This window comes from Scylla paramamosain, chromosome 30, assembly GCF_035594125.1.
Source record: "Scylla paramamosain isolate STU-SP2022 chromosome 30, ASM3559412v1, whole genome shotgun sequence".
In the NCBI taxonomy this organism is placed as follows: domain Eukaryota; kingdom Metazoa; phylum Arthropoda; class Malacostraca; order Decapoda; family Portunidae; genus Scylla; species Scylla paramamosain.
This window is the reverse complement of record NC_087180.1, coordinates 16,377,065-16,390,727: the sequence shown is the minus strand read 5'-3', so window position 1 is coordinate 16,390,727 and position 13,663 is coordinate 16,377,065. Positions and strand designations below refer to the sequence as shown.

Below are 13,663 nucleotides of genomic sequence, written 5' to 3'. Positions count from 1 at the left end.
AGCTTACAATGCGAGTGGCGGGAATGCGAGTATTGGGCCAAGAGTCCGTGTGTAAGATGAAACACTCCCTTTGACACACGACGCCCGGGTCCCGCACAGCCAGGCATGCTAACATTCCTCCCTTGCCTGAGTCACAAAAGCAAAGAGCGCCGCGTGATAATCAATGAAGGGAATGTAATGCTCTACTTTGCTTGTCTGCTGGGTGATAAAAACTGATTTATTATAGTGTTACATTACCGTCTCTTATCCACCCTTTCTACCCTCCTTCCCATCCTCTCACTCTCCTCTCTACTGCCCCCTTCTCTCTCTCTCTCTCTCCTTGGTTCGCCTGTGGTGTCCAGCCGCTGGTTCGCCGACACACAGCTTAGTTAGTCCGCAAGAAAGAAGATAAACGGTGAGGAGAGGACATGGAAGGCGAGAGGGGAAGGGAAAGAGTAAGCGAGTGAAGGGAGACAATAAGGATGAGAAGGATGGAGAAAACAAGTTGCAGAATGTAGGGAAGGAGTGGCAGAGATGCTGAAAGACGAAGGAGAAAGTGATAGTGATCGTGAGAAAGAAGACGAAAGATGAGGAAGGAGTGAAAATAAAGAAGAATAGGATGGTAGATGAATTTAGAAAGAAGAGACAAGGAACGGTGATGGAGGAGAACAGAGGAGCAGAGGAGCAAGGGAGGAAGAAGAGATCTACATGGGAGGGAGAGATAGTGGAGGAGAATGAAGAGGGAAATATTTCAGTGTAAATGGTGTTTGGGGGTGTGGTTACAATAGTGCGTTGCTGTCAAGACAAGGGGGGAAGCACTGGAGGTAGTGCAGGGGACTGGAGGAGGTACAGGAGGTGTAGAAAGAGATGGTGAGGAACTAAACCATTAAACCCAAGGGACAAGGGAGCACTGACCCCCCGCATTCCACACCCGCATTGCATCACGCCACATCCTTTTCCACATCTTGCACGTGGCCTCCCGGGAGCTTCAAGAGGGAAATAACACCGTCAGAAAACCCGAAGAAAACGAGGCTCATTTATCTTACCTCACCCGGAGAAAGACAGAGAGGGAGAGAGAGAAAACGGGAAAAAATGCACACCACCCGCCTGTTAAGAATAATAATAATGATACTTCCTCCATATGCATTAATGAATCTCCGCGTGAATTTATGGGTGTGGTGTAATGAAGTATTGATGATTCGTGTCTCTTTTTTACCATGGTGAAGTGGTCTGAAGGACGCGAGGTGGCGGACAGCGGAGCACTTAATTAACAACGAGGAAAACTTGATGTACATTCCATTATTTGCGTTGTGTGTGTTCATTTACAAGTCTTAATGAATAAATGAATAGTTAACTCTGCCAGTCTGCCTGTCTGTCTGCGTGTCTGTCTGTTTCCCCTCAAGCCAACGCACAACACAACACAATATGGACATTTTCCCCCGTATTTCATCAACATGAGGCTTGTCACCTTCAAACATTTTTCGTACAATACGTGTCTGTATTTTCTGAAAGCAAAAACTTTACATCAGTTGTATTTTCAGATGGGAAACAGAGAGAGAACAAGCCTAAGTGTATCAATTTAATCTTTGGTAGTTTCTTTCTTTGGTTTCAGGAGCACAGTAAGTAAAAAGGGAATATGCTTAAAATAATACATTACATTACAAAACGCTTATCGGTATTAGCGTAAATAAATCATCTTTATCACAGTTGTATACCAAACAGGAGGATTACTCGGGCCAGATAACGCCAGGCACCGATCCCTACACACACACACAGACACACACACACACACACAGATCAGGAAACGAGCAATTTTTAATGCCATACTAACAATAAAACTCATACACCTCAAAGTGGTCCGGAAATTAAAACGGAAATATGGCTTCTTATTAACTGATGAGTCGCTGCTGTTAATTAAATCCTCATAAAAACAGTATTAATGCATAACACACGGGATCATACAGCCGTGTAGCGTGTGTCCCTCTCCCCCGCTCCGTCACACAAAAAGTCTGTTCATATCGCTGGTTTCTCTATTCAGTTCGGGCAACGTTTGTTATCTACCGCAGTAGTGAGTGAGGTCGCTTTGCCTGGTGCTTATCAGTTACTCAGTTATCGCTGCAGTTAAGGTATACAAAATGCACGGCCCATAAAGGGGTAGGCAGGTACCGCAATGATTTGAAAAGTTAAAAATGTTTTAAAACACAAAAGCGACTAAAATTTTTCATGCGTGGATTATAGAAAAGGAAATATACTGCGAAGCAAACAAATATCTCTGACTTGGTCATTCGATATTTTAAAAACCAAAATGATTTGATGGGAAAAGTTAAAATTGACTTAGTTATTTAAATTTGTATGCAAAATCGCTCCCTTGCCTGAACCACACACACACACACACACACACATACACACACACACACACACACACACACACACACTTCGTTCTCCACTCGGCTGGACACACTTTACAAAAATGGATACTTTATGAGAAACATATCAAAGTACATCTTAGTTTGTCTTCCCGCCTAAAACTGGGAACATTAACATTTACAGCAGCACATCTTGGAGGCTGACTTGTGGCGGGTTGTCCCCTCACGCCTTCTTGAACGAAGCGTCTTCATTGTAGAAACGGCTGTGAAACTTGACGACTGAAGTTTCAAATCGGTGAAGTCTGCAAAAGATCAACGCTTGTTATTTAGACGCACCTCGCGAGGAAAGAAGCTGTTTATATTTAACTTTCGCCTTTAACATTTTACTTTCGTTCCCTTTAAAGTTGCGTTACGAGGATAGCGTGTATAATCTCATGCTTTCGAAAATCCTGGGAATGTGGAGTGAAAATATTGAAGATGATGGAAAGTTTAACCAAATACCAATATGTACATTCACGGATGAGGTACAGTTATACAGTTCCCTTATCAATTCACGGCGTGATCAATGAAAACCAGTGAATAGACAGGTGAATAGGGGAAAGCATCACCTGGGAACATCTGGCGGGGGCAACGTACTCACCTCATACGGAACTTTCGTGTCGTGGTGTAAACAGGAGTGTAGTCTTTCTATCCTCCGGCGGCGCTTCTAATCTTACAGACGGAAGCGACCTTCTGGCAGGGTCGTGGCGGTCAATTCCTCTCCCCCTCGAGCTGTCAGATCCAGAATGGTGCTGCGGGAAGGGTGCATGAGGGATGACGTTCTGTTCCTCTTCTTGTTGCTTGTGAGGCCGAGGCAGCAGGTGAGGCACGGACCCACCGAGCGCCAGGTCAGCACACGACTCCACCTTCGCGCCATAGCCGTACTGTGCACCCATGGGGAACAAAGTTAATTAAAGGAAAGTTGTTAGAGTCAGGCGGAGTGACTCATACGTAATCAGTTACTGAATAAACTTTGCTGCCCCGTCTCTCTCCCTCCCTCCCTCCCTCCCTCTCTCCTCCGCCACCTTTTGTGTTTTATGAGTTGTCCGCCTCAGTCCGTGTCGTCGGCTCTCACCTGGTACACCTGCTCGGGCGAGGGGCGCGGCGTGCCTGGAATGGGCGTGTATGGGGCGGCCAGGGAGGGACAGCTGATGGTACGGACGCCGCCCACCACCCACGCTGCTGAGTCTGTGAGCAGTCGAGTGCAGGGAGAGTGAAAGGGTAAATACATACACACACACACACACACACACACACACACACACACACACACACACACACACACACACACACGCACGCACATGGTTTAGTGCTTACGAATAACTTTTGGGCTGCAGCATTCATGTAATATTGCCTTTTACAACGACCTCCATTCAGTTCGTATATCTTAGGTTATAAAGTTTATCTTTTTAATGAATGTTTTCCACAGTCACGAAGTTCAAAAATATGGATCTCCCAACAAAATTGCAGTTTTATGATTTTATCTCTTAAAGGCCTGTACATTCGGAGACACAAACACACACACACACACACACACACACACACACACACACACACACACACACATACTCACAGAGAGAGAGAGAGAGAGAGAGAGAGAGAGAGAGAGAGAGAGAGAGAGAGAGAGAGAGAGAGAGAGAGAGAGAGAGAGAGAGATACATACAATAAAGCTGGAAAGAAGACATGAGGACGGTGGAGTCAATACCTTTCCCCGTGGGGGGTGAGGGGGTGGCACTAGGCACGGCGGCGTCTGCCGCAGCCTGCCGCCGGGGGTCCCGGCGGCCCAACCGTCCGTGGCACAACCTCACAGTCACCAGCACCACTAATATTACCACCACGACGCCTCCAACAGCCCCAGACACCACCGCCACCAGGGGCTGCACCGCCAAGGGTCCCGGGGGAGGGTCGGAGGGAGGAGAGGGTTTCACGGCCGCTAGCGTGAAGAAGGAGAGAGAACTAATCACCAACTTTTCGCACCACCTTCCCCGAGGCGAGAGAACTTAACTTAGCCAGCCAGTCGTCCCTCCCAGTCCTAGTGTCGGCCAAAGGTAAATAATGTCCTTTCAGACGCCCCGCAGCTCAGCACACTCCCGCCCGATAACTAGTTGGTCCTAATACTTTTCCTGCCGCGGTAACTTTCCAGTCGAGAGAGAAGGAAAAAAAGCGAATATGCCATTAAGGACTTATCTTAAATTTGAATTGCTTAATGAAAGTTGCGGTGAATTTTGTCCTTGGTGATCAGGGAAGAATAGAAAGAACAGAACCTCGATATCATGAATATGAGAACGGGAAAGGTAAAGAGAGCGAAAGAGGACGTGAGATCTATAAAAGTCTGCGGCCAGTGACATCCTACCGTCCTTACAGTCCGAGGGATAATCCAGCCCTCAGAGGAGGATCCTGCGTCCCTCAGCTATCAAAGGGAGAGGAGAAGCAAGTAGATATTCCTTTCAAATGGCTGAGTCCGAGCTGCCTCGCTACAGAAGTACGGTCCCTGAAGAAACGCCACTTTAATAACTTTGGAGAATCGAAAACTTGAGGGAAAAAGTTATCTCCTGTCTCTTTCCTTCTTCCTTCCTCGTCCCGACCTTCAGTTGTTCATAATACATGTCACTGTCACATCTGGTTGGCGAGTTCTCAAGTCCTCAGGGTAAAGTGAAATGATGTAACGCTATTGATATATCGCAAGTCTAGTACGCTCTATATACATCGTCGAGTATAATTACGTGGAGATCAGAGGACTTACTGAGGCTGGATAGTGTGTGTGTGTGTGTGTGTGTGTGTGTGTGTGTGTGTGTGTGTGTGTGTGTGTGTGTGTGTGTGTGTGTGTGTGTGTGTGTGTGTGTGTGTGTGTGTGTGTGTGTCCGTCCTTTCAAGGGGACAAACATGCCACTCAAAGGTCCACCAGGTACTGCGGCTCTGAACAACAGGAGGATCAGACAGAGGGAGTGACTGACCTGTCCGCTTCTCGGCTTGATCCTTCAGCGTGAAGAGGCGGAGGGTGGCCGGCTCCCCGCGCCCCTTGTTGTTGTACGCCCAAACCGCGCCCACCAGCACGCGCCCGGGGGGAATGCCTGTCACAGAGAACCTTGGCACCTGAGGAAGAATTATATTTCCTCTGCATTACTTGTGAAACAAAGTGGAAGTTGGACTTTTAGAAGTTCACTGCCAGAATCTTTTGTGTTTTAACTCAGTTTGTCTCCGGAAGTTAGTCAGTTTTATTTTATTTTTAGTTAACTCAGCAAAGGTTATGTTTTTCAATCCGCGTCTCTTATTCCATGCAGATTTTCTTTTTTTTTCAGGTTTCTCTTGCATAAGCCTCTTTTCAGTGAAATGTTGCTGGTTTTTATTGATGCAATATTCTTTTCTTAAAATTCCTTTGATGTAGAAAGGATACAGAATTTAATATTTCAGCATACCTTTCCTGCCGTTTGGCAAGGTATTTCCAACAACTAAACATTTTATTGTATTGAAAGAAATGCTCTGTGAATGTTGAAAGTATATAACATTAACATTAATACCCGAGTCCTTATATTTTAAACAGTTCACATGACCTTCCAAACTACTTAGTTTTGTTTCCTAAAGCTCTAAATCCGCTTACGGAGGGTAATGTACTGGTGAGTGTTACAATGAGACTCACCTTGCTCGTCACGTTGGCCAGTACTCGCTTCTGGCCGTGGTACCGCAGCTGCAGCAAAAACTCCTGCGGCAGTCCTCCATCGAAGCCCGCCACGCAACGCACGTTGACTTTGGACATGGACAGGTTGAACATAGAACAGTTGTGCACAGGGTCGGGGTGGCCTGGTGGAACATAAGAGTTTGACTTTGAGATAGAGAATTATGCTTAAAACTTACCGTGCGTAGAAATTATAGGGAAAGTGAGTCAGACTACAAGCATGTTAACTTGTATTTTAAAAATATTATAAAGTTCAATGAGGATCATACCTTCAAAATATATGTTAGACTGATAAATCGTTGCAATGTTTTTTTGGGCAAATCAAAATTTTAATAGGAAATGCAGAATCCATTCCTTCCCTATATACTAAAAATGGCAAAAATATAAAAATTCAAGAAAATATAATTGTAATCCTGTGGACCCAGTGTCAACCCTTACAGGACGCCAGGACACTCACCCGCTGGGAAAACATGAAAGACACAAGGCTTCCTCTGCTGGCCCACGGAGTTAACGCCCCAGCAGAGCAGTGTGCCGTAGTCCAGCTCCGTGTTGGCCGTGTAGCTCACTGTGGAGCGGGCACCTTCTACCAGCACGTGTTCCTGCAGCGGGGAAAACACCGGGTTGGGATTTGTATTCAATCTTTTTCTGCCGGTGTGTTTGAGTATTGGCTGTCTGTCTCCAGTAGATTTATGTTTTGCAGTGAGGAACGATAATTTTCCCTTTTCTTTTTCCCTTATGGTTTCTGGAATATGTATTATGAGTATACAGCTTCTTTATCTACTTTCGATAATTCTATAATGTGGCTCTGATTTTTCTTTTCTCTTTTTAATTTTCAATGAGAGAAATGGGTGGTTACTAACTATGGCTCGTGGGTATGTATTCCCAAACGAGACAAGCACATCCACATTCACACACGCACATACACATGCACACACCTCACTTATGTCAATACTCTCGCCGCTGTTGTTGAAGGTCCATTTGAAGGCATGCGGCTCTGGGTACGCCTCCACCTGGCACGGGATGTTCACCTGTTCGTACCTGGCGGCGCCGTGGTAGACTGGGTGCGTGTTGGTGCAAAGAGGCGCGTCTGGTGAGGAAAAAAATGCACTTGCAACTTTGGGTTTTGAAAAAATCTGGTTTCTGGCACGTGAAACAGTAATACCTACACCCCCCAACCCTCCACCACTTCAACCACTACCATCACCCTCTTGAACACACACAGCCACAATCATACATTGGTGGCAGCGGTAGGATATACATACACACTGGTATACACTCACATCCAAAGTCATATCCATACACTCCTACCCCATTCCTGAGTACACACAGCGAGAATTGTACATTAGTGGCAGCAGTAGCATATAGTACACACCCACACTCACACCCGAACAAATCGATATTCACTCAAATTCACACGCACATGCACTTTTGGTTATTACATCGCTAAACGTAAACACAAAATCCGCATTCCTGAGAGAAAAATATTCCCTGACGGCGAGGCAGCAGCAGAAGGGAGGGAAAACCGCTGCCCTATTACTCAGGCTTTAAAATTCAGATTGCAGTGCTTGGCTCGGGGCAGCTCTTAAGCGCGCAAATGCTCTTGGGCTAATATCAATTTCACGACCTTCTTCCCGAGTTCTGGCGATGGAAAAAAAAAGAAAGAAAAAAGTATTTCCTGAGACGTTCCTTTTACTACATAACTCGAACTAAAAAAAAAAGTAGAGAAAAGAAATAAATACGACTAAATCCAAAAAACTCCGCAATTTCCATAACACCTTTAGTGAGAATATTGCATTAAGTAAAATAGAATTTCCGTCTATAGTGACCGTTAGTTAAGAGAATTTAAACTTGAAAACTTCAACTAAAAAAAAAAAAGAGTAAATCCAAATCCTACACAAATTCCATTACACCTTTAGGGGGAATGTTGCATTAAGTAACGTTGAATTCCTGTCTATAGTAATTTAATAGAGATTTAAAAGTACCCGACTTGAAAAAAAAAAAAAAAAAAACGGCTTCGTGGAAAATGCTTCAGATAATTCTCACCAGAGCAAAATTAATCCCACTCGACCTGGACTGGTAGTGAATATAAGCGCCTTTGGATAATGATGTAGTGTTAATAATATGCAATCAAGTCACGGTCATCCCACACACACACAGAGCAACTTTAGCGACGCGCATGTTGGAGTGTAATCTACCTGCGGGTTTGTGAGTGGGTGGTGTGTGTGTGTGTGTGTGTGTGTGTGTGTGTGTGTGTGTGTGTGTGTGTGTGTGTGTGTGTGTGTGTGTGTGTGTGTGTGTGTGTGTGTGTGTGTGTGTGCCGCTGGGGTATGGCGTGGGTGTGGCGTGACCGTAAAGCAATCTCCACCGTTCTGCATAAAAGGAGAGAAAAGAAAAAAGAATTGAAGGGTTCACAGAGAGAGAGAGAGAGAGAGAGAGAGAGAGAGAGAGAGAGAGAGAGAGAGAGAGAGAGAGAGAGAGAGAGATAACAGGCAGATGAATGTCATTGACTTTACTTTCCCAGAATATTTGGTGATATTTTTCAGTAAACCGTCACTGACAAAAAAAATAAATAAATAAATAAATAAATAAAAAAAATAAAAATAAATAAATAAAAGTGGATGAGGTCGGTCTTTTTAATTGATTTTCCGAACATGTTCTATTTTTACCTCTCCTTTATGCGGGACATTTTTACTTCAAAGCACCTTATATAAATAGAAATACCTCTTTAATCACTCCCTTCCCCTAATTATTACCTGTACCGCTGATGGAGGTAATCTTTTTTACTTCCCATTTCCATTGTTAAGTCTCAGGTATTCTCACGGAAAAAGCAAGCGACGAGAATACGAAGGTCCCCTGGAGAGGTTAAAAAGTCATAAAAACGCTACATTGTGAAGAGCATGGGGGCATCTGGGGTCAGTAGTCGATCAATACTTATACTCTAACACTCGTGCGCCCCTCCTTTCACACCTCGGCACACGGTACACTCTGTCTTTCCCATCCACAACCCACAAGAAATTACACACCCTCCCCACAGTGTAATTGCGTTTAATGTCTAATCTCCTCACTTACGACCCTACTTAAAGTGATACGCCTTCTTTACCATCCTACGCAAGGAATCATGACCTTTTGACGCCCACTACCTTATCAAATCCTATATTACATCCTTGTTGTTTTCAGGTGCAAATCCGCGTGACGTTTAGCACGAAGCACAGTTGATTAATAAATAAAAGCGTGCTATTAATCCTTATCATCACATCATTACTCATTCACCTCTCCATTCTCGCTGCAATCATCACCCGGATTTAGCAAGTAGCCCGAGGAAGGTGAGGAGGGAAAGATTAAAGAGCAAGGGGAAGAAGGTAAGTCTGAAGTAGTATTTGGCTGCCTACATTTAACCCTGAGACGAAGGAGGTTAGACTGAACGCCAAATTGGAAGGAAGAAAGTAAAGATGTGGGGGGAGGAGAGGCAGGAGGAAGGAGTGGGAAAAATTAGGAGAGCTGAGATAGAGAAGAGCAGTAGTAGTAGGAGGAGAAGGAATGAAATAAAATGAGAGAGAAATTGGAGAGGGACTGGGGGGATGAAAAAAGAGAAGGAAGGAAGTGACAGGACTTTTAGAACCGGGAGGAATGTAAAAGGGATGAAGGGACTAAAAGGAAGAGAGGTAGAAATAAGGTACTGGAAGACAGAGGAAGGGCTTTGGGTACCTACACTTAACCTTAAGGCGAAGTGGATTGGAGTGACCGTCGCCCTGAATGTTGGAGGCGACGCAGTAGTAGTTCCCTGACGACGCTCTGGTCACGTGTTGCAGGACGAGGGTTTGGTTGCTGATGAGGACGCCACGAGAAGGGTTGTGGCGCAGCTCCTCAGACTGCGGGAGAATCGATGCCAGTGTGGATTACGCCTCAAATTAGCTTCTATTGGATGGTGCATTATGGTGCATCTCTCTCCCCGCTGTCCTGCTTCTTGGCGGCACAGGAAGTTATTACACAAACTTACCTTGGTTAATTTCTGGGTAGACTCCATTGTCGAAGTCTAAATTAGTATAGTTTTTAATAGATAATCGCATGAAATAGTTAAAGTGTCAAAAATATTGCCTAAACACCATTATTACAGGATCCAGGCAGAAAAAAATATATTCTGTCTTTTTTTAATCCCTTTTTGTTGTTACTATACGTACTTCACAAATTAGACTGCAGCAAAAATACACCTGAATACACATTTTTGCTAATTAGTCAGTGGAGAGAGAGCTAATAATGCCACGCTGGAGTACGGAAACACCTTTGTCTCTCCCTCGCAAACACAGCTTCACGTGCAGGCTTATCAGAGTGCATGGACCACCAAAGCCAGCAACCCACTTCCCTTTCCCACCAGTTCCCATTTTCTATGACATGAGTAATTCCTGCCGCGCCGCTCTTCACTCACTCGTTCGTTCACTCATTCACTCACTCACCTCGTGCAGCCAAACCATCTTGTAGGTCCTCGGGTTTGCCTTGACCGAGCATTCGAAGTACACGTCGTCATCCTCCTCAATGTCTCCCATGTCTATTGTGCGACCTGCCGCCAGGGACACGACCGGCACGTCTGTGTAGGAAGGGCAGTGTATGTGAAGGTGTGCGGGAGAAAGGTTGTGGGAAATAAAGGTTATGCGTTAAAGAAAAGTTGCAGAATAAAGGTTATGTGCTAAATAAAGGTTGCCAAGTGAAGATTGTCTGGTTAATTGGATTTCAGATGTCGCTGTAGTGCAATCATTTGGTAACACACACACACACACACACACACACACACACACACACACACACACACACACACACACACGAGAACATAAACCCTTAATTAATCAAAACAACACATGCATCCTAATATTTTTTTTTAAATCTCTAACCTCCAAACACCATAGATTTTCAGACTATCACACTAACAACACTCCAATTCAAGCGACACATTCAGAAGACTCACTGTTGTAACCTAACCAAACCGGACCTAACCTAACCTAACCCAAACTGACCTACTAACCTAACCTACTAACCTAACTACAAGTCTAACCTACTGATTTAACCTACTAACCTTAACCTAACCTAACTTATAGCAACCTAGAGTACTTACAGTAGATATTCAGCCTCCATTCGTCCTTCAGTATAGGGTAGGGCACAGCAGGAGATCTCGCTTGACAGGATAACACCTTCCCTACATCCTGAACACTTGGCGTCCATCGTAACTCACTCGTCGTCACGTTCCCGTCATCACTAACCTGTAAGTGGCGAGGCAACATTAAGTGGCGGGAGAAGCAGCGTTAAGTGGTGAAGTTTCTACGCGGAGGAAGGCAAAGTGACGTTTCGTGTTCTCCTCCACTAAGGTGCTGGAGTTATTTCATCGTGCACAACCAGATACGCCCTCCAATTCCTCTTATTACATCAATCAAAGGCCGGATCTATGTAATTTTCCTGCCATAACATGTTCTTTAGTCTACTGCTTGCAATGAAGTAATAAAAGGGCACCAGTATTACATCATCCGAACACAAAATTACGTACTAAATCAGTAACCAAAAAAAAGAAAGAACACACAAAAAAAAAAAAAGAAAAACAAGAATTTTAGGACAAAAAGGCTCGAGTCTTACAGGGGTGAGAAAACTTGTAGGTAAATAATAATAATTGCCCAAACTTTGAGGCCTCGAAGGGGCAAAACTTGGGGAAAGAATGACACAATCTTAAAACCCCACCTAGACTTTTACCTTCTCCGTGTGCGAGGTGAGTGTGGCGTTGCCCAGCTGCCAGGTGACGATAGCTGGTGGCCGCGACCCCGCAGAGTTGCAGACCACCGCGTAGGGCCACCCAGCGCTCATAGGGTCTCGGCTACTCAGTAAATGAATCCACAGAGGCGAGACTGCGAGTAAATGGAGTTAGTGGGGTGGAGGTGGTAAAGTGTACGTGAAAATTAAGCATTAGTTTCTCTCACAAAGTAGGTCTTTATTTTCTATTTGGTTGTGTTCATTTGGTGTTTTATGTGTCTTTTTTTATTTAGTAGTTATATTTTACATGTATATCTGTATTTTTTCTAGTTTCAGGGTTTAATTAGCGTGTACTTCAAGATGAAAAGATACAGCAAACGGATGAGACTGCATTGCCTCTGTATGATATAACGTATACTTGTCAAAATTGAATAAAATACACAACCTTATCTCTACCTGTGTTCTTTTTATCAGTGCGTTTAATTTGAACAGTTCACGACAAAGGGAAAGGATAAAGGGATGGTATAATTGTTGCAGATTCGTATCCCCTTCGTCCCTCTTTTATATTGGTGTTGACTCACGTGAGAGAGAAAAAAAAATATAACTCGCAACAAAGCTAACAGCATGAATACATATAATTAGTCTAGGTAGAAAAAAAAGAAGTTGTTTGTCTGTTTACATATAATTTAGACAATTAGTCGCATGCACGTTTCGCTACTTACCACTACTTATAACCAGTAACTATTTCTACCCTCCTCGAGCTACATAAAGTTACCACAGTTATACAGTTCATATCAGGAAAGGTCGACAGCAAAGGCGGCGCCAAGTTTGAATAAGAAGCTTCACAAACAGAGGTGCGGTGAAGGTCATGCACGTTTCACTAACCACCAACTATTTCATCCCTCCTCGAATTACACAGAGTTATCACAGACACACATTTCATATCAAGAGTGACAGTCGAAAACACAGGCGGCGTCAAGCTAGAATAAGAAGCTTGACAAACGCAGTATCGGTGAGGGTCATGCACTGCCAACTACCAACTATTCCTATCTTCCTTGAACTACATAGTCACACCAATCATACGTACAATTCATATCAAGAGTGACGGTGGAGAGCAGAGGCGCCGTCAGGTTGGAATTAGAAGCTTGACAAACAAAGGTGCGGTGGAGGTCATTTCGGGTCAGCTTCGGCACCACCAATAAATTATTAACCTCCTGAATATCCTGCACCTCCATGTTAAGATCCAGGGGCGTGGCAGCCTCCCACCAGGTGACGGTAGGGGGCGGGGAGCCACCTCGCGCCCTGCAGGTTAGACGGAGTGTGTCGCCTTCTCGCAGGGGACCGACGCGCCGCCCCACCAACACCCCCAGGTCGTCGTAGATTGCAAGGCGACGGGGAGGCACTGAGGGAGTGAATGGAGAGAAAGAAAGAGAGATAGACGGACAGATAGGCTAAGTAGGTATTTAGGTAAGTAGGTATGTAGGTAAAGAAGTAATTAGGTAGTTGAAAAGTAGATTGATAGGTCAAATTGATAGATAGGTTGATAGCTGGTTAAACAGATTGGTAGATGGATATATAGATACATGAATAAATTTAAAGGTGGAGAGATAAACATACAGATTCCAATGGATTACAAAAGACAGCAACCAACAACACAACTTTGGATAATTCCTGAGTTGTTTCATCACACTGCTCGGCACTAATTACATAAAGTGGGATGGACTACAGTGGAAGATAGAGGGGCAGACAAATAGATACATAGACAGATAAATAGAGATAAAGTTATATTTAAATGATCACAGCTTAATTCTGCATATCACACCACACCTTTCTAATACATATGAAATATACATACGAAATATACATGAAATATGAACTA

General features: G+C 44.3%; 1 protein-coding gene across 2 annotated transcripts in view; it reads right to left on the bottom strand.

Moving 5' to 3' along the window:
- Positions 1-1,544: 1,544 nt before the first annotated feature.
- Positions 1,545-13,663, bottom strand: part of LOC135115923 (nephrin-like) — a 122,112-nt gene continuing 109,993 nt past the window's right edge. For both annotated transcript variants that reach the window (XM_064033057.1, XM_064033058.1), the window contains exons 4-16: positions 12,872-13,186; positions 11,788-11,939; positions 11,162-11,306; positions 10,509-10,639; positions 9,767-9,926; positions 6,993-7,144; positions 6,515-6,656; positions 6,022-6,182; positions 5,339-5,477; positions 4,090-4,317; positions 3,460-3,572; positions 2,986-3,268; positions 1,545-2,647 (exon numbers count right to left, since the gene is read on the bottom strand). In XM_064033057.1, coding sequence (XP_063889127.1) covers positions 2,987-3,268; positions 3,460-3,572; positions 4,090-4,317; positions 5,339-5,477; positions 6,022-6,182; positions 6,515-6,656; positions 6,993-7,144; positions 9,767-9,926; positions 10,509-10,639; positions 11,162-11,306; positions 11,788-11,939; positions 12,872-13,186 — 2,120 coding nt within the window. In that variant the 3' untranslated portion in view covers positions 1,545-2,647; position 2,986. The remainder of the gene's footprint in view (positions 2,648-2,985; positions 3,269-3,459; positions 3,573-4,089; positions 4,318-5,338; positions 5,478-6,021; positions 6,183-6,514; positions 6,657-6,992; positions 7,145-9,766; positions 9,927-10,508; positions 10,640-11,161; positions 11,307-11,787; positions 11,940-12,871; positions 13,187-13,663) is intronic.